Below are 21,231 nucleotides of genomic sequence, written 5' to 3'. Positions count from 1 at the left end.
CAGGGATCTATGTACGTGGGCATCAAGATCCCTCTGCACATCCACACTACCAAGAGTCTTTCCATTGACCCAGTAGTCTCCCTGCAACCTGCAACATTCTTCCACACTGTCCACCACTCCACCGACTTTAGTGTCATTGGCAAACTTACTAACCCATCCACCTATGCCTGCGTCCAAGTCATTTTTCAAAATGACAAACAGCACTGGCCCCAAAACAGATCCTTGAGGCACACCACTAGTGACCTGACTGCAGGCTGAATATTTTCCGTCAACCACCACTCGTTGCCTTCTAATCCAGACTGCTAAATCTCCCTCAATCCCGTACCTCTGTGTTTTCTCCAATAGCCTACCGTGTGGAACCTTATTCAAAGGCTTTACTGAAGTCCATGTACACCACATCAATAGACAATAGGTGCAGGAGTAGGCCATTCGGTCCTTCGAGCCAGCACCACCATTCACTCTGATCATGGCTGATCATCTACAATCAGTATCCTGTTCCTGCCTTATCCCCATAACCCTTGATTCCACTATCTTTAAGAACTCTATCTATCTCTTTTCTTGAAACTAGCCAGAGACTTGGCCTCCACTGCCTTCTGGGGCAGAGCATTCCATATATCCACCACGCTCTGGGCAAAGAAGTTTCTCTTCAACTCTGTTCACAATGGCCAACCTCTTATTTTTAAACTGTGTCCTCTGGTTCTGTACTCCCCATTCAATGGAAACATACTTCCGGCCTCCAGATTGTCCAATCCCTTAATAATCTTATATGTCTCAATCAGATGCCCTCTCATCCTCCTAAACTCAAATGTGTACAAGCCCAGTCGCTCCAATCTTTCAACATATGATAGTCCCGCCATTCCGGGAATTGACCTCGTGAACCTACGCTGCACTCCCTCAATAGCCAGAATGTCCTTCCTCAAATTTGGAGACCAAAACTGCACACAATACTCCAGGTGCGGTCTCACCAGGGCCCTGTACAGCTACAGAAGGACCTCTTTGCTCCTGTACTCAATTCCTCTTGTTATGAAGGCCAGCATGCCATTAACTTACTGCCTGCTGTACCTGCATGCTTGCTTTCATTGACTGATGTACAAGAACACCCAGATCTCGTTGAACTTGCCCTTTACCTGACGACTCCATTTAGATAGTAATCTGCCTTCCTGTTCTTGCCACCAAAGTGAATAACCTCGCATTTATCCACATTAAACTGCATCTGTCCACTCACCTAGCCTGTCCAAGTCACCCTGTATTCCCATAACATCTTCCTCACATTTCACCCTGCCACCCAGCTTTCTGTCATCAGCAAATTTGCTAATATTACTTTTAATGCCTTCATCTATATCATTAATGTATATTGTAAATAGCTGTGGTCGCAGCACCGAACCTTGTGGAACGCCACTGGTCACTGCCTGCCATTCCAAAAGGGACCCGTTTATCACTACTCTTTGCTTCCTGTCAGTCAGCCAATTTCCAATCCAAGCTAGTATTTTGCCCCCAATACCATGTGTCCTAATTTTGCTCACTAATCTCCTATGCGGGACTTTATCAAAAGCTTTCTGAAAGTCCAGGTATACTACATCCACAAGCTCTCCCTTGTCCATCTTCATAATTACATCCTCAAAAAATTCCAGAAGATTAGTCAAGCACGACTTCCCCTGCGTAAATCCATGCTGACTCTGACCTATTCTGTTACTGCTATCCAAATGAGTTGTAATTTCTTCTTTTATAATTGACTCCAGCATCTTTCCCACCACTGACGTAAGGCTAACCGGTCTATAATTCCCTGTTTTCTCTTTCCCTCCTTTCTTGAAAAGTGGGACAACATTAGCCACCCTCCAATCTGCAGGAACTGATCCTGAATCTAAAGAACATTGGAAAATAATTACCAATGCATCCATGATTTCTAGAGCCACCTCCTTAAGTACCCTGGGATGCAGACCATCAGGTCCCGGGGACTTATCAATCTTCAGACCCAACAATCTATCCAACACCATTTCCTGCCTAATATAAATTCCCTTCAGTTCATCCATTACCCTAGGTCCTTCAGCCACTATAACATCTGGGAGATTGCTTGTGTCTTCCCTAGTGAAGACAGATCCATTGTACCTATTCAACTTTTCTGCCATTTCCTAGTTCCCCATAATAAATTCACCTGTTTCTGTCTTCAAGGGCCCAATTTTAGTCTTAACCGTTTTTTTTTCTTTTCACATACCTAAAAATGCTTTAACTATCCTCCTTTATATTTTTGGCCCGTGTGCCTTCATACCTCATTTTTTCTCCACGTATTGCCTTTTTAGTTATCCTCTGTTGCTCCTTAACACTTTCCCAGTCTTCCGGCTTCCCGCTCATCTTTGCTATGTTATACTTTTTTTTATCTTTATACAGTCCTTAACTTCCCTCGTCAGCCACGGCCTCCCCTTAGGATCTTTCTTCCTCTTTGGAATGAACTGATCCTGCACCTTCTGCATTATATCCAGAAATACCTGCCATTGTTCTTCCACTGCCATCCCAAAATAGGGTATTGAACCGTTGAACTTTGGCCAGCTCCTCCCTCATAGCTCCTTGGTTCCCTTTGTTCAACTGCAATACTGACACTTCTGAGTCTCCCTTCTCCCTCTCAAATTGCAGGTTAAAACTTATCATATTATGGTCACTACCTCCTAATGGCTCCTTTACTTTGAGGTCCCTGATCAAATCCGGTTCATTGCACAACACCAGATCCAGAATTGCCTTCTCCCTGGTAGGGTCCAGTACCAGCTGTTCCAAGAATCCATCTCAGAGGCACTCCACAAACTCCCTTTCTTGGGGTCCAGTACCATCCTGATTTTCCCAGTCTACCTGCATGTTGAAATCCCCCATTACAACTGTAGTAATACCTTTGTGACAGGTCAATTTCAACTCCTGATTCAACTTACACCCTACATCCAGACTACTGTTTGGGGGCCTGTAGATAACTCCCATTATGGTCTTTATACCCTTAGAATTCCTCAGCTCTATCCATGCTGACTCTACATCGTCTGATTCTTGGTGCCCCCTCGCAAGGGACTGAATATCATTCCTCGCCAACAGGGCCACCCCACCCCCTCTGCCCGTTAGTCTGTCCTTTCGATAGCACATTTAGCCTTGAATATTCATTTCCCAGGCGCTGTCCACTTGAAGCCACGTCTCAGTTATCCCCACAACTTCGTACCTGCCAATTTGCAACTGAGCCTCAAGCTCATCCACCTTATTTCTTCTGCTTCGTGTATTCATATATAATATTTTTAATTTGTTACTCCCCTCACCCTTCTTATAATTACCTGGGTCATCCCTACTGCTCTTCTTGAACAAGGGCACAACATTTGCAATCCTCCAGTCCTCTGGTACTAAACCTGTAGACAATGAGGACTCAAAGATCAAGACCAAAATCTCCTCCACCTCCTCCCTAGCTTCCCAGACAATCCTCGGAAAATTCCCATCTGGCCCAGGGGATTTATCTACCTTCACACCTTCTAGAATTGACAACACCTCCTCCTTACTAACCTTAATCCTTTCAATTCTAGTAGCCCGTTACTCAGTCATCTCCTGTACAATATTCTCCTGTTCTTCAGTGAACACAAATGAAAAATAATCATTTAGCACCTCTCCAATCTCCACAGGGTCCACACACAACTTCCCACTTCTGTCTTTTGACTGGCCGCATTCCTACCCTAGTCATCCTCTTATTCCTTACGTACCTATAGAAAGCTTTAGGGCTCTCCTTTATTCTACCTGCCAATGTCTGCTCATGTCCCCTCCTTGCTCTCCTTAACTCTCTCTTCAAATCCTTCCTAGCTAATCTGTAACTCTCCATCGCCTCATCTGAACCATCTCGTCTCAGTGTCACATAAGCCTCCCTCTTTCGCTTAACAAGAGATACAATTTCTTTAGTAAACCACGGTTCCCTGACCTTAGTGCTTCCTCCCTGCCTGGCAGGGACATACCTATCAAGGACACGCAATATCTGTTCCTTAAACCAGCTCCAGATTTCGATTGCATTTTGCTAACTCATTCTATGCCTCCTAAGTCTTGCCTGATCGCATTATAATTGCCCTTCCCCCATTTATAACTCTTGCCCTGTGGCATGTTCCTATCCCTTTCCATTGCTAAGGTAAACATAACTGAACTACGGTCACTGTCTCCAAAGTGCTCACCTATCACTAAATCAAACACCTGGCCTGGTTCATTACCAAGTACCAGATCCAGTGTGGCCTCCCCTCTTGTCGGCCCTTCGACATACTGAGTCAGGAAACCTTCCTGCACACGTTGGACAAAATCTGATCCAGCCGATGTACTAAAGTTGTAGCATTTCCAGTCAATGTTAGGGAAGTTAAAGTCTCCCATAATGACCACCCTGTTCCTTTTCACTCCTGCCCAGACTAGTTTTGCCGATCCTCTCCTCCACATCCCTGGAACTTTGCGGGGGCCTATAAAAAAAACTCTCAGCAGTGTTACCTCTCCTGTCCTGTTTCTGAGCTCAGCCCGTACCACCTCAGTAGACGAGTCCTCATCAAAAGTTCTTCCACTGTTATACTGTCCTTGACTAACAAAGCCACACCTCCCCCTCTTTTACCACCTTCCCTGACCTTAATGAAGGATCTAAACCCTGGAACCTGCAACATCCATTCCTTACCCTGCTCTGTCCATGTCTCCGAAATGGCCACAACATCGAAGTCCCAGGTACCTATCCAAGCTGCAAGCTTACCTACCTTTTATTCTGGATACTCCTGGCGTTAAAGTAGACGCACTTCAATCCAGCGGTCATCCTCCTGTGTACTAGAACCACACCTCAGTTTCCTATCCCCCTTCTGAGCTAGTTTAAATCCACCCGAATAGCACTAGCAAATTTCCCACCCAGGATATTAGTGCCCCTTTGGTTCACGTGAAGACCGTCCTGTTTGTAAAAGGCCCCACCTTCCCGAGAATGAGCCCCAATTGTCCATGTACCTGAAGCCCGCCCTCCTGCACCATCCCTGCAGCCACGTCTTCAGCTGAAATCTCTCCCTGTTCTTTGCCTCACTATCATGTGGCATGGGTAACAATCATAGAGGCCATGATCTTATTAAATGGGAGCGAGTTTAATGGGCTCCTTGTTGGTGTGTTTACCAAAGGCTTTACTGATGTTTTAGCCTTTCGATGTGGTGTAAGAATAGGGGTTGGATTTGTGCACAAGGTTCTTGTCAATTGTCATAGAGAACCTTGAAGAAAGAGCAGTTGCTTATGCTGTAATTCAGTTTAATTTAGCATACAATAGCTTGGAAGAGAAACAGACATAAGATGGTTTTGTTTAAAACTACTTTATAATGATTACAGTGCTTTGAGTCTTTAAATTCTGGTGAATACATTTTACTTTTCATTTGCGATTTTTGTGGGTTCTCCGTCAACCACTTGCTCTATCGGTCAAGGTGGTTGAATAGCTTTTCTCTCTGAATTCGAGAAATTATCCACCAATTGCTTCAACACTGTCAAAAATGCATATGAACTGAAAGTTTTCTATGCTTGAAAATCATCATAATTGAAATAACTACTTTTCCATTTATTCATGTTTAAAATGTTTAATGGCTTGATTCCATAATTGTGACTCAAAGTACATGATTCTTCAGCTGTTCTCCAACTGCAGCAAACGATCAATTTATCGAACACTAATTAATAAAGCATCCAAGTGCTTTCAAGAAAGAAACAAGAAAGTATGTGGAAATTCGCGTGTGGATGAGGGGGAGGAATGTGATCCTGGACTTCTACACCTAACTGAGGACAAGTGTTGCACTCAACAATGTCGGCTCAAAAAAGATAAGAAATGCAGGTAAAGAATTAAATACCATCAAATAATTCTATTTTGAGCAACTACTTAAATTAACAAAACAATATTAATTTTATTTCTTCCATTAGATTGTTGCTTGATATAAATTGATTCTGAAAGTATAGATAATGTTTAATGTTTTGTCTGAAAATTTAAAGCTGGCTTTGTTCTGTGTTTTTCAGTCAAATACTGTCTTCGTCAATCAAATCCTTAGACAAGACAGATGAGTGTTCTAAATAGCAGTCCCTTTATAAAGATTTCAGATAAACTGGCAATTCACCTTTTACATTCTTGAATATTCTTTACAACTTTGAAATGAAGATTCATTGCCATTTCTTGTAAGATTTTAAATTCTAGGTTGTGAACTAGAATTGGATTGTTTAGGATTGTCCTAAAATTAACAATGCCATAAAGTAAAAACGTTCAGGATGTCAATAGCACAAAATTTAATAAAAATTATAAATGTAAAAATTGTAAAAAATTCTCCAGTTCAAACAATTTTTCAATAAGAATGCATTTTAAGAAGAATTATAGTCATATGACATGGAAACAGACCCTTTGATCCAACTCATTTACGCTAACCAATCTGACCTAATCCCATTTTTCGGCGGTTGGCCCATATCCCTTTGAATCCTTTGTATTCTTACACCTGTCTAGATGCCTTTTAAATGTTGTAATTGTACCCATTGCCAACACTTCCTCTGGCAGCTCGTTCCATACATGCAATATCCTTTTCGTGGAAAAGTTACCCCTTGGCACCTTTTTAAATCTTTCCCCTCTTACCTTAAGCTGAGGCTCTTGAGTTTTGAACTCCCCACCCTAGGAAAAAGACCATAACTATTCACCCTATCCATGCCTGTCATGGTTTTCTAAACCTCTGTAAGGTCACCCCCTCCGCCTTGGATGCTCCAGGGTAAAAACCCCCAGCTTATTCAGCCTATCCCTATAGCTCAAATCCTCCAGTCCTGCCAATATCCTTGTAATTTTTTTTGCACCCTCTCAAGTTTAACAACATCCTTCCTATAGAAGGGTGAGCAGAACTGTACAGAGTATTCCAAAAGTGGCCTCACCAATGTACAACCACACCATGATATCCCAACCCCTGTATTCAGTGTTACGACCAATGACGGCAAGCATGCCAAAAGCTGCCTGAACCACCTTGTCTACTTGAGACTCCACTTTCAAGGAATTACACACCTGCACCCCTAGATTTCTTTGTTCGGCAACAATCCCCAGGATCCTACCATTTACTGTATAAATCCTGCCCTGGTTTGCCTTACCAAAATGCGACACCTCGCATTTATCCAAATTAAACTCCATCTGCCACTCCTCAGCCCATTTGGCCCTTCTGTTCAAGGACCTGTTGTAGTCTGAGATCATCTTTGCCATCCACTACACCAATAATTTCGGTGTCATCTGAAAACTTACCAACCGTGCTTCCTATATTCACATCTAAATCATTCATACAAATGACAAAAAGCAGTGGATGCAACACTGATCCTTGTGTGCACCATGGTGACTGGTTGCAGACCTCCAGTCCGAAAACATCCCTCTACCACAAGATAGCTTACTAAGAGGGAGAAATCCTCCGTGAAACCTAGCAGATATAACACAGAGTTGATTCCTGGCAAAACGTCTCAATAAAGCTTATTGCATTTTTTGGCAGCTTATTCCTAAAGTAAGTGGCACCTTTGCTGAAACAACAATGTTCGCAGGGCACACAATTTTCTGAACAATGTTTCCCGTTTCCCATATACTTTACCTCATTAATTTTTATTATAAGTGCCATATCAGAATTGGTTGCCAGTTTCATTTGCCCAAGATTTTAAAAACAGAGTAAGTTGTAAGCAAATTGAATTGTTTAGAAGTAATTATTTTTAATAATTATTTCAAAAGTGACAAGAACAGCCCATGCTGCAAAGATTGTCAGTTTGAGAAAGCTGGAAAGAAGTGTCAGGAAGCAATCAATGCAACATGCAAAGGAGAATCTACTTGTACAGGTGAGTGCAAACAGGAATCTCCTGTGTAAATGAAATTTTAATAGTTTCTTGTCAACAACAATTGTGAAATATTTAATTGTGCTTCATAGGCTGCATAAGGCATTTGGACTTTTGCTAGGGCTGTCAGGAGGAATAAAAAACAATTATAACAGTGTATTTAAGATGCAGCTAGGAATACACAGGCAAAGATTGAATAGTCTGGCACGTGACTTTTCACTCCACTTCCGAAGGATAGTTGGTTGGAATAGAATATGATCTCCTACTTTATGACACCATCTCTATAGATCAGCATTGCAGTATACCTCGAAAGAGCTTTTCCTAAAGGGTTAAGCCACAGCTGTATGCTAATTATGGATGATGACAATGTGCTGCTCGATAGCACTTGATATCCTTGCAGAGCCATTGTCCTGGGAATTTCAGTGATCGATGTGATTGATCGTGCAAATCTGCCTGTTGATCAGCAGCATGACCTAAACCATATAGTGCCACTGGAAGATCTATTGTGATCTCGTATCACAATTAGTCAGCTATTCACAACTATGCTGTTTCACTTTACTTTGAGATCAGCAGTCTTTACCAACGTGAATCATCAGCCAAGGTGAGATATGTTTACCTCTCGGTGCAACTGTTCCTGACAATTTTTTCTACACCTACTTTTGGACAAGGACCATTCAATGTGATTCTCTTTTTGGTGTAAGCAGTGATGCAGAAAGTAAAGGGACATTCCAACATTTTGAACAAAGGATGTTCGTAAAAACGTAAACATACTGGACTTAAAACGTTAACTGTTTTTCTTGCTACTGATGCTGCTTAGACAAGCTGTGTTTTTCTAGCATTCTCTGTGGGTTTTCAGATTTCCAGCATCTGCAATATTTTGCCTTTATTCATAAAGTTGTAGCTGCCAAAAGAAAAGCTGTTAAGTTAAAATACCCTTTCCTTCTTATGGCTGTGACCTCAAGGATGCTTCTAGCTACTTTAGCAAGTGTGGAAGTAAATAGCAGGAAATATATGAATTGTGGATATGTCCTAGATGAATGCTAATTTGAAACTCAACTGTTTGAGCTAAGCAGTTTTTGGTTGTTTGTCTTGCCCAGCTTAATAAATGTGCGAAGATAAATGAGATGACATTTCCAGGAGGAAAGGGCTACTATCTGGTTTCTCCTCGAAGCTGTAGGTTGCTACCTAAAAATTGAGCATTAATGCCAGGAGAGCCTTGATAGTGCTCAAAATTTTTTTTAGCTTATTGATCAGAAAGAGGTGACTTATTGCATAAGCTGGCTGCTAGAATAATTATTTTAAACGGTTCCAAGTTTACTTAATAGATTGTATTCTCTTCATTTAGATTTCAACTCTGACAAAATTGTTTCTTTTTAGGGACTGACCAGTTTTGCCCTGCTCCTGGTAATGCTCCAGATGATACCATCTGTGTGGACATGGGAAAATGTTTGAAAGGAGAATGCATTCCTTTTTGTGAGACAGAGAAAGGCCACAGCCCATGTGCTTGTAATGGTGAGTAAAAAGGTTTATTTTGCAGACATTTCTCTGGGTACTCATCAACTGCTCAGATACACAGGGTCGCAAACATCATACAAATGCATTCAGCTACAATGAGGAGCTGCACAAACTTGGATTGTTTTTGCTAGAGCATTAGAGGCTGAGAGGTAACATCATAAAATTATATGAAGTTCAGAGGCGTGAATAGTCTGAGTCATTTTTCAGTATGGAAATGTCAAACACTAGGGGACATAAGTTTAAGTGAGAGGTGGAAAATATAAAGGAGGATAGGCAAGCCAAGTTTCTTTTTATTTACACACAAGGAGTGTTCGTTGCCTGAAAGGCATTGCCAGGGGATGTGGTTGTACTGGATGCAATAACAATGTTTAAGAGCATTTACACAGGCACATGATGAACAGGCAGGGAATAGAAGGATACACTTCATATACAGGCAGAAGGAGTTATTTTAGAATGGCATCATGGTGGGCCAAAGGGCCTGTTCCTGTCCTGTAGTCTTTTTTTTGTTCTTATTTTGGAGTATTTTCCTCCCAGTTGCCGTTTACAAGGGCTTGGTCTGCTCAATTCATTGGTCATGCTGCTGGTTAGTTGGTTGTTTGTCCTTGCAGTGTGCATGGTGATGGCAAGGTTACATGTATTACCCAACCTTAGTTAACTCAAGTTTTGGTGGACTGTTTTTTTGATGCATTTTGCTTATAATGCTCTAGCAATTGTTATTTGGAATTTTAAGATAATGATCCATAACAATGAAGAAATAACACTTGATGTCCAAGTTAGAACAATGAATGACATGGGGTAATGGAATTATTTGGCATTGCCGCTACTTTCTTTCAAGTCATATTTTAAAATAATGTTTAATGTTAGCAACATCAGTACAATGTCAATTGTGGGGAATTTTTTGGGCTTGGTATTGTCTCATCGTTTAATAAAACCCATTCTCTGAGATGAACACTGATGCAGCACATCAGAAATGGAGACAGGAGACTTGCTCCATGTTGCTGTTCTTTCAGTAATCATACTTTTAACTAGCAATAAAATTATTATTTAGAATTCCTCGTCAGATGAGGTGTATTGTCAGGAAGGAGGCAGAGAAGTAGAGATTGCAGATATGTTTGGTTTTGGTCAGGTCAGCTACAAACTGGCTGGAATGAATGTGGTGAATTAGCTGGAATATATGTGCAGAATGGACTGCTTATCCTTCTGGTAAGAGAGAATCCTCTAAGGAGGAAAAAAAATGTGTATAAATGCATCTTTAAAAATTTTTTCTTTTAAGTATAATGATTTGAAAAGACTCATTCTAGCAACAACAGTATTTTTCAGTGCTGTGGTCAGTGTTGTTAGTGATATCTCTTGATATGCCTTTGATATGTAAAATGGGTTTAATTCTAAAGTGAGTGCAGGAGCAGAGGGACTTGGTGTATATGTGCACAAGTCAAAGAAGTGGCAGTTATAGGTGGCGAGAGTAATTAATAAAGCATACAATATCATTGGCTTTATTTATAGGAACATAGAGTACAAGACCAAGGAGGTGATGTTGAACTTTGTATGAGACACTTTTTAGATCCAAGCTGAAGCATTGTGTATAGTTATGGGTGCCATATTATTTGAAATATGTGAACATGTTGGAGAGAGTGGTTTACAAGTTTTGGTTCTAGGAATGAGAAACTTCAGCTATGAGTATAGAGTGAAGATGTTTGGACTGTTCTTGGAGACTAGAAGGTTGAGAGGAGATTTGGAGGGGTTTTCAAAATCATGAGCTGGCTGGATAGAATGTAAACGCAGAGGCTGTTCCTACATTTAAAGTAAACAAGAATGAGATGATGATATAGATTTAAAATGATGTGCTAAAGAGCAAGGGTGATTTGAGGGGAAAAAAAACTTGTTCACAGAGCAAGTAGTTAAGGTATGGAATACCCTCCCTGAAAATATGATGGAAGCAGGTTCAATTGAGGCTTCAGCGGGCATTGGATCATTATTTGACACCAGGAAATGGTGTCTGTTTGAAAAGTTGGTGTAGGCACGATGGGCTGATAATGACCCATTGATTCTGAAAATACATGATTTGAACAAACTATAAAAAACAAGTTTTAAAAGTAGCTTTTAAGGTAATTGATTTCTAGCTTTGAAACTACACAGATTAAAATGTACATCTGCATAGATACAGATCAAAGATGTTTCAAGTTTGATGTTTTTTGTTGTGTAAGCATATTTTAGCTGGGATAGTTCTGTTTAATGACTCAGAAATTCATGGTGTGTTGCAGAGGTACAGATGTTGGATGAGGACATGATTAATTTATGCTGTGATATATCCCAGTACAAGTTTTCAAAGTTACCGGTACTCTGTGGTTTTCAGATAAGCCAGGCAAATTGTTTACTGACAAAGTCTTTTGTACTAGGTAACTTACTAAAAATCAATGTTATGAATAGCAAATAAAGGCAGAATTGGATCAGACTTGAGCCAGTAGTTATGAAATAAGTTGCCAACACAGCTTTGGAAGAAAATAGCGTGAATAGGTTCAATAAATAACAGCTGGGTATATTTTAGAGGAAGGAGAATTGAGGAACATCACTGTTTATGGAGGAACAAGGATCGAGGGATATAACTGGTTTTCTTTTTGTGGAGGAAGAAAGATTGAGAGAAATGGTATATTTGAAATATAAAGTTGAGACAATTATTTTGGAGACAGAATTGTCGGCCTGTTGATCTTAATCTTCCTCAAAATAGTAAAATTGGGAAGTGTCACTGCTGCTCAGGGAATCCATTCTTGGTCATTGCCTAAAGCCGAATGATAACACGGCAAAGATGGGCAGTTAGAATTGAAATCTTATGTGTACATTGAGAACATCCGGTGGATGACTCAACTTCATTTTTTAGTCGAACTTTGGCATTACGTTCTCATCTGACTACTTATGGTATTACTATTTTGTTGAATAGATGTATATTACAATGGTATTCTAAATTATTTTATTGTACTTAGAGACGGATGATTCCTGTAAAGTTTGCTGCAAAGATAATGGAATTTGCAGACCATATGTAGATCAAAACAACAAATTTCTGTACCTGCGCAAAGGGAAACCCTGCACAGTTGGATTCTGTGATGGACATGTAAGTGGTAACTCTTATTACTGAGTGATTTATGGATGTATGTCTACATTTTACGTGACTTATCGTAATTTTCTACTGAACAAGAACTATAAAAGGTTTATTGTCCTTTTGTTAAATCTTTTCTACTTTTCTAGCCATTTGTTCAATTCTTTTTGAGCCATATCTTTATAAATCAGTCCAATGGGTAAATCACAACTTCTGAGATCTTAGACTGTTGGTGTTATCTTAATGCTGGGGTAATCTGCTGGTGCCATGCACTGGGGTAAATGAAATGCAAACCGTATTTGATAATTGCTTTTAGCTGTTGGACTGTTCTATAGTTCCATATATTACCATTTCAGGGTTTGGATGTAACAGACTACCTGAGCAAACCTTGTTTAGTCCTTTAGCATTTCTGTGTTCACAACTGGAAGTTCTTTTATTTATTCTTTATTTAATTCTTTACTAGAGCTAATTAGTTAAACTCGTTTTAATAAGATTTGCTTTTTTTTCAGCAACTCCTTGCCACACACTGCGTATCTTTCAGGATTATCTATTAATCTCAGTCTGTAATGTACGCCAAAGACCTGTAGGGCAGAGAATTCTAAAGACTTAGCCTTTGAGTAAGGAAATTCCACTATTTCAGTTTCAAATAGCCTGCCCCTTGTTTTGATACTGTACCCTGGTTTAGACTCCCATGGCCATGGGAAACCTCCATCTTATTTCTAGTTTGTCAATCCCTGTGAGAATTTTAAATGAGATCACCTCTCATTCTTCTGGAGAATATTGGCCTAGACTATTTAATTTTCCCTCCTAGGATAATCCTGTCATCCCATGAATTATTTTAGTGAACCCTTTGTTGCCTTAACAGATAAAAAATGAACATAGTATTTCAAATGTGGTCTCACCAATGCTTTCTCTGACCCATTTTCTGGCTCTCCCTCTCTCCATTGTAAGACTCAAGTCAGCAAACGCTTTAGTAATGACTGGTTTAGGTGGCTTGTCATTTAGCTCAAATCACATGATTACTTGTATGCGCTGGGTTGAAGTGTAACCTTTTAAGAGAGTCAGACTTTTACGACCTATTTCCTTCACTTTAGGTTCTTGCAGAGCAATGCTATATTGAGAATCTTCATCACAGTTGCCTATTCATCATTATTTTAATCATTCAGATACAGTCCCTTAAGTTGTTGTCTTAAACTGTGTTTTTGCAAAATTCTGGACCTGTTAGGACATAAGTTTGCAGTCACTGTCCTTTCCTGCTGTACTGTGGTAGTCATTGCCTTTATGATACCTTGGTCCATTGCCTAGTTATTTCTCTTTGATTCAGTCAGCCATCTGCTATGTGATCCATTCCCTCATCCATTTAGTTTAAAAGTTCTGAGGAAGGGTCATTTTAACCAAAACATTAACTGTAATTTCTTTCCACTGGTGGTGCCAGACTTGCTGAGCTTTTCCAGCAATTTCTGTTTTTGTTTCTGATTTACAGCATCTACAGTTCTTTCAGATTTTATTTCATTTAAAATCCTCTTTGCCTTCCTAGTTTTACCACTTGCTGAGACATTGATCCCAATATGGTTCAACTACAGTTCGTCCCAATGGTACAGTCCTCGTTTTGCCTGGTACTGGTTCTGGTACCCCATGCAGGTATCCTGAACTCTGACTCCAGCCAGACAACATGGCATTGTGCAGTTGCTTTTTGGCTGCAGAGAATGGTGTCTATTCCCTGACTATACTGTCCCCTAATACCACTACATCTTTTGCAACTCCCCACTTGGATGATTTCCTGCACCATGGTGCCATGATCAGTCTGCTCATCCACATTACAACCCCCACTTTGGTCTGTGCACGCTGTAAATACCTCAAACCTTTTGGATAACTACAAAGGCAGAGTCTTCTCTACTTGCAGCTTTTTTTGACCTCTGCTCTAGTTGGAATAGTCCGAGAGAAAATGCTGCATTTTTGGAAGCACTGTTTTCTGAATAAGACTGTGTCTGTTTTCCCTGATCAGATTAACATGGCAATATTAGGAGAAAAGTTTTGAGTTTGTCATGTCTGGCCCGACATTCAGCGTGCTAATTGTTAGGTTATTTCGGGAGTCAGATTTGAATTTGACTTCAGAGTTGGACTAAAATAACAGAAAAATAATGGAAATGTCTGGTAGGTCAGGTAGCATTTGAGGTAAAGGGGCAGGATGAAATTGTAAAAGGGCATTGTGATAGGGTGGAAGGCTGGAGAAATGAATGATGGATGGCGAAAGGTGATGATAATGAACCTGCATAATTGCAATAGCAGAGCCGTACTGCTGTTCCAAAAAAAAGTAATACTGTAACTTTCATATAGTGTAACTGCAAGAGCCATTCATTGACTTAAAGATGGAAAGGTAGCTTAATTATTTTTCTTTCTTTGTGCAGGGTAAATGTGAAAAACAAGTACAGGATGTAATAGAACGATTCTGGGATTTCATAGAAAAATTAGATATCAACACCTTTGGTAAGCTCAAATTTTTATTCTCTTACAATCTTTTATTTCTGCCTCCTCAAAAAATAAGAGCCTTCCCAATAAGTTGAATTTGTGATGTCAAAGATTGATTCTAAACTTTGTACATTTTAAAACCAGTTGAGTTTGTGGTAGATAAAATTATCCATTAAATGAATTATGTGGTTAACTTTAAACCAGAAGTGTATTTGTCATGTTGGCATCACATACTAGACAAATCTTAAAACTGACCATATGAATCTTTATGTCAAGAAATGTTTCCACATCTAAGTGACTGTTAATTCTGTCACAGAGATGAGGTGGTATCTTAGCCACTCAGTTTCTTATCTGTATGCTCAAACTCTTGGAAGGGAGAAATTTTCAAACCTGTTGACTCACGTTATAGAACACACTGTTATTAACTCACCAAGTGGCTGCAGTGTTGTGTTGATGCCCCATGTCAGAAACAAAAAAATCAGTGGACCATTATGTGCTTGTTTTATTTTCTAACAAAGGATGAAATTTAGAAAAATGACATCGTCAAAATTGAAAATGTTTTTTCTGAAAATGTTAATACTTCTCCTTTTTATAGGGAAATTCCTAGCAGATAATATTGTTGGATCCGTTGTAGTATTCTCCCTCGTGTTTTGGATTCCCCTCAGTATTCTCGTCCATTGCGTGGTAAGAGGAGGAGATACGTTTTCAAACATTTTTACGTTCATTCTTACTTGGCAATTTGTGCAACATTGGCATCCGATGTTCTGTAGTCAGTTTTGCTTACTCACACCTAAGAGTACCTATGATGGTGCTGTTCAGAGTTGCAAGGCTGTATTACAATATGTCAGATATAAAGTCACTGCAGAAAGGAAGACATTAAAAAGGGGTTATTTTTCAATAGAGCAAACTGGTTGGACTAGGTAATGTCCTACCAGAAAGTGGTGTAAGCAGAAACCTCCTTGAAAGGGAGGGAGATAATATTTTAAAATATAAAAGGAATGCGGGAAGAAAAGCAGGGAAGTGAAACTAAATGTTGAGTTCAAAGAAAAAAAACAAGTACTGGAGATTTTCTGAAGAAGGATCTGGGCCTGAAATGTCAGCCTTCCTGCTCCTCTGAAGCTGCTTGGCCTGCTGTGTTCATCCAGCTCTACACCTTGTTATCTCAAGTACTGGAGATAGTTTGGATGTCTGGATGCTTGTGTGAAGGAGATCAGGTGATGTTTTGTGTCTAATATGACTCCTGTTTGAAACTTGTTCATTTCTTGGCCAACTTTTATCTTTAGATGGGGTGAGTTCCACCTAAGGATAGCTTTTATGGAGTTTGTGGTTATGCAGAATGTTTCTCAATACAACTACTGAGCTGTGACTAATCTCTTTTTTTTCTTGTAAGTACCGTACTCGACCTTTTACAACCTAAGGATATTTCCAGAAAGCTTGTACATGCCGAAAAGAAGCAGCATTTTGCCTAAATGCTTCTCAGTCAGTTTATGTGGAGGATCAATTGATTTTTAATATGTTGAAATATCACCTATGGTGAAGGGGCACAGAGGTTAATTAACAGAGACTTTTATTCTTTCCCTGTAGGATAAGAAATTAGACCAACAATATGAAGAGAGCACAAAAACGTTCTTCCCTTCCAGTGTATGTATGATTGAAATTATCTGCAAGGTTTCTTTTCTGTATGCAGCTGTATTTTTATTATTTTGTTATTTTCATGTCTGTTGGCAAACTTTTATAGTTCTGATATTTTTATTCAGTACAGAATTAACAAACTTCAATTTTAATAACTGAAGATGTTTCAGATTATTTTCCAGCCAGTTAATTACTTCTGTTTGTAGGGTAAATTAAGCCCTTTTTTTCATTCAGTAATGCTATATAAATAGATTGAACAGCCAGATAATCATCATTTCGATGTTGTTTGAAAGTTTACTATTGGACTGGATATTGGTCCAATAATTTCCTGTTTAAGTAGTGTCATAATATATTACATTTACCTGAAATGACAGCCTAAACATCACATAAACTGTAATTCACGAACATGTTGTAATGCTGTCCCTACCTAAAACACATTTTGCCCATCTTCCTTTATATCAAAAATTTCCTGAAAATAACTGATCTGGGGACTGTTTAGCGATATTGGTATGCAAAATATAATTGATATTCTGTCAACTTAAAAGCTTGTTAACTGTGTTCTCTGGTAACTTTTTTTCAAAACTGGGACATTTTAGAGATTGAATCAAAATAGAATTTATTCAGACTCTGCAGGATGAACCAGATGTACATTTCCTAATTTTGTTTTTGTAACTGCATATACCCTGTGACACACAGCCAATAACAGTGGCATACATTTATATAGAACATTTAACTTCGTAACCTGTCTCAAGTTGCTTCACATGAATATTATTAAACAAAATTTACAAAATGCCACTGCATGATATTAGGACAAGGTAGGAAAAATGCTGATCTAAAAGCTTGGAATAGTGGTGTGAAGTGGCAAACAGGACTATTTTTCTCACAATAAATTCCTCCAGCAACAATCTTAGGAATGTAGTTAAGTATGAAAGAATGTTGGACCTACTGGCGGTGGTAGTAATTTTCACATTCTGTCAAAGAATGCTACCACTGTACACAGCTTACCTTGCTGGTGTCAGTGTGAAATAGCTGTCGTCTCAGTTAATATCTTCATGCTGTCTCTTACAAGCAGATAACTGGGCTCTTAAGAGATTGTGTGTACGCACCTGAATCAATTAAGCATCTAATTTGCATTTATTTCTTTCATTTCTTTCCTAAAAGTGCTTACTGATGGTAGGGTGGTTTCACCTTCCAGTATCTTTCACAAATGTTCAGTTGGGAGTCTCGATGGTGAAGATTATTAATAGCTTATGCAGAATTGCAACAAAACAATGTTTATTCATTATCGCCTGTTGTGCATAAAGAGTCAGGGTTGTACAGCACAGAAACAGACCCTTTGCTCCAAATTGTCCATGCCGATCAGATATCTTAAATTAATCTAGTCCCACTTACCAACATTTGGCCCTAATCCCTCTTAAACCTTTCCTATTCAGATACTTTTTCACTACCCTTTAAATGTTATTATTGTACCAGCCTCCACCATTTCCTCTGGCAGCTCATTCCATGCATGCACCACTCTCTGTGTGGAAGAAGCTGCCCCTTGGGTATCTTTTAAATCTTAAACCTATGCCTTCGAGATTTGAACTCCTCCACCCCGGGTAAAAACCTTGGCAAGTCACCGTCCATTTCCAAAACAATATAACAGCTTGTAAAACAGTAGTTACTGCTCCTAGAATTTGAGGAAGTCAGCTCCAACACTGAAACTACCTCATTAAGGAATAACTCTTACTGCCACAACGTTTTCCCTTCCTCCATCTTGGAATACCTGGAATCCTCACTCATGAAATAGTGTTCTGTATATATACTGTTGCTGAGTTGCCCTCCCTGACCCTCCTATGAAAATTGCTATTACCAAAAATAACTTTTTCAGTTGTCACCCAATAATTCACCAAGAGATATTTTGACCCCTTCTGGGTTATGTAATATATTTACTTAGGATAGGACCTGAGTATTTTTTTGATTCACTATTCTGAGAATAATATTAATTGTTGGTGAAAAAGAGTGAGAAACAAAACTTGTGACTGGATCACAATTTTGCAACAATTGAAGCAAATTTTTCTGTTAACACACCTCCCATTAGTCACCTAGAAATTTTGTTTTCCGTGTAGCGTTAACACGTGCTTTTCCTAGCATACCTCATTGATTTATTATCCCTGCCTTGCTACTTTTGACTCTTTTGTTTTTCATTAAAAGGTATTCATGCAGTTTTTCTGAATAGATAGGATTAATTAGGCAGGGATTTTTTTTGTCGTAGACTTTAATTCAGTGCAAGATAGATTCCCATCACTCAGTGATTCACTGTGAAACATGCTGAATTTTAATTCTGGACCCAGCACTAATCATGAAACGTTCAACCATCTAGCTAATTCCCCTAACATGATCTGTTCATAAATGAAGAACTGAAATAATCTTAGCGGAATTACACTTAAGTAAAATTTTTGTTATTTATTTAAATTTAGAACAAATGATTTCAAATGGTAGCTGCAATCAAAGTAATTGCTTTGACTGCCCTCAGACATTCTGTTGTGTAAGTAGTTTGGTAATTACCAATGTGTAATGTAGTTTTCTGGTACTAACTAGAAAATCTTATAAAACTTAATAAATCCATGACTTAGATCTGTAATCTAAAATTAAGTGTGCACTCACACTTTATATCAATTGGACATTAATAGGATTTCTGCACTCAGGAAATGAATGTTCCACACTTATGAATCTACAATTATATTCAAGAAAAATGCCCACAATCCAGTACTAAGATACTGCATTAATTTGTTGGACTTGAAATGATACAGAATTGTGAGGTACAGGGCTTACTTGTCTCCTTCCAAGTCTGAAGAAAATGTAACACTGTAAATCCGTAACCATAGGTTGTGAAGTAAACACCATAAAAACAGTTTGCTAATGTAAATGCAGTAGAAGTCCATTATAATACATCTGTTGGGGTCCAAAAAGTAAAACTAGTGTAAGCTAGACTAAATTAAATTTTCTTCTATTTTAACCAGTGAAATTAAGCTTTAAATCAAGATTTACCTCTTGGAGCCATGTACCCCCTGCATTCCTCATAAACAAAAGAGATGTATATTGAATTATAGCAAGACAGATTGCTGCTGTATTTTCTGTTTCATTTTAAGTTATTAACTATAATGGTTACCACATAGTGGGGTGTTACTGTGCACAATTCAGAGCTAGCTGTGGAATATAAATTTGGTTATTTTAATAAATCTGGAATGAAAATCTAGTGTAATGAATGGTGACCATGTTAATTACAAAGATTGTTGTTGAATTTCTAACTGGTGTAATAATATCTCCTAGGGAAGCAAATCTGTCTTTACCCAGTTTGCTCTGTATGTGACTCCAGGCCTGCAGGAATGTGTCCACTCTAAACTGACCTAGCAAATCATTCAAATTGTGTAGAAAATTGTCACCTCCAAATTCCTTGGCGCAACATGTGTGCCTAGCCAGTAACATCCAGTACTGTAAAAGAATAACTAAGCACAACTACCATAAACATGTGGTGCTAGTGCAGTTCTTAGATGCTTGATTGTAACATTTAATTTCTGTTATTTTTGCAAGCAAATGCATTAGCTTGTGAAATGTAATTTTTGAAATATTTATTGCAGAACCCGGAGATGTTTAGCAGTCTAGAGTCTGCCTCAGTACGAATAGTGAAGTCTCTTCCTCAATCCACAAGCCGTTTTCAACTGCCACCAGCTCCACCGCCACAAGTAACCGTCCTAACAACGGCTGCACCAACAAAACCTGACCATCATCGGATGGACACTATACAGGAAGATCCTAGTGCTGACTCTCTAATTGGTGAGAGTGGGTTAGATGAGGATCCTTTTCCAAATAGTAGCCAAGCAGCAAAATCCTTTGAAGATTTAACAGGACATACTGTTAATAGGAGTGACAAGGCATCTGCATTTAAATTGCAGCGGCAAACCCGGATTGACAGTAAGGAGACAGAATGCTGAGTTCCTCAGTCAGAGTAGTCTTTTTTATAAAACTGAATTATTTATCATGCGGCTTCTCTGATTTTTTTTTACAAGTTGGATCCATTGATGTGTAAATTTGATATGGTATTTTGCCAACTGTTGCAGTATTTTTTAAAACAGTTTGTTTCTGACTTAAGACTCTCATAACTGGCCCTGAAGAATGCAACTCTGATTCTAAAGTGTTTTTAAAATAAATAAATTTGGCCCAAACACGACTAATGGCTAATAACGAAATTCAACTGCAGTTGAATTAATTATAATATTCAGTGCATACCTGGACAGTCATCAAGTCTTGCATGTAATGCAAGTATTTTTCTTTCTTAAAAAAAATTGACATTGATATTTGAAAGGACTGATACACAGTTTGGTAGCTTATCACATTTGTAACTAACACTTCACACTTTTTACCCCTGTATCAGTACTTGCAAGCAATGTGGGTAGATTGCTGCAATTTTTGTAATGATCTAAGCTTTTGTGAATATAAAACCTTTGGGGATCTGTTATGATAGCATTGTACTTTAATAAAGTTTGGATTTTTAATTAATTTGTCTGTTTTACTAATGAACCTCAAATATTGGGGGTGAGGGAAATAAAACTAATATAGGAGTGGAATTAGGCCATTCATTCCATCACATCTGCTCTGCCATTGATGTTTCTCGGTTCCATTCTCCTGCCTATTGCATGTAACCTTTTATCCTTATGTTTTTAGAATCT

At 38.9% G+C, this 21,231-nt stretch overlaps 1 protein-coding gene across 2 annotated transcripts in view; it reads left to right on the top strand.

Moving 5' to 3' along the window:
- adam17b (ADAM metallopeptidase domain 17b) overlaps positions 1-21,057 on the top strand; it is a 66,603-nt gene extending 45,546 nt beyond the window's left edge. For both annotated transcript variants that reach the window (XM_048531485.2, XM_048531486.2), the window contains exons 12-19: positions 5,622-5,821; positions 7,715-7,818; positions 9,193-9,327; positions 12,309-12,436; positions 14,830-14,908; positions 15,486-15,574; positions 16,475-16,531; positions 20,143-21,057. In XM_048531485.2, the coding sequence (XP_048387442.2) occupies positions 5,622-5,821; positions 7,715-7,818; positions 9,193-9,327; positions 12,309-12,436; positions 14,830-14,908; positions 15,486-15,574; positions 16,475-16,531; positions 20,143-20,496 (1,146 nt within the window). In that variant the 3' untranslated portion in view covers positions 20,497-21,057. The remainder of the gene's footprint in view (positions 1-5,621; positions 5,822-7,714; positions 7,819-9,192; positions 9,328-12,308; positions 12,437-14,829; positions 14,909-15,485; positions 15,575-16,474; positions 16,532-20,142) is intronic.
- The last annotated feature ends 174 nt before the right edge of the window (positions 21,058-21,231 follow it).

This window comes from Stegostoma tigrinum, chromosome 4 (assembly GCF_030684315.1).
Source record: "Stegostoma tigrinum isolate sSteTig4 chromosome 4, sSteTig4.hap1, whole genome shotgun sequence".
NCBI classification, from domain to species: Eukaryota; Metazoa; Chordata; class Chondrichthyes; order Orectolobiformes; family Stegostomatidae; genus Stegostoma; species Stegostoma tigrinum.
This window is presented reverse-complemented; position numbering and strand designations above follow the sequence as displayed.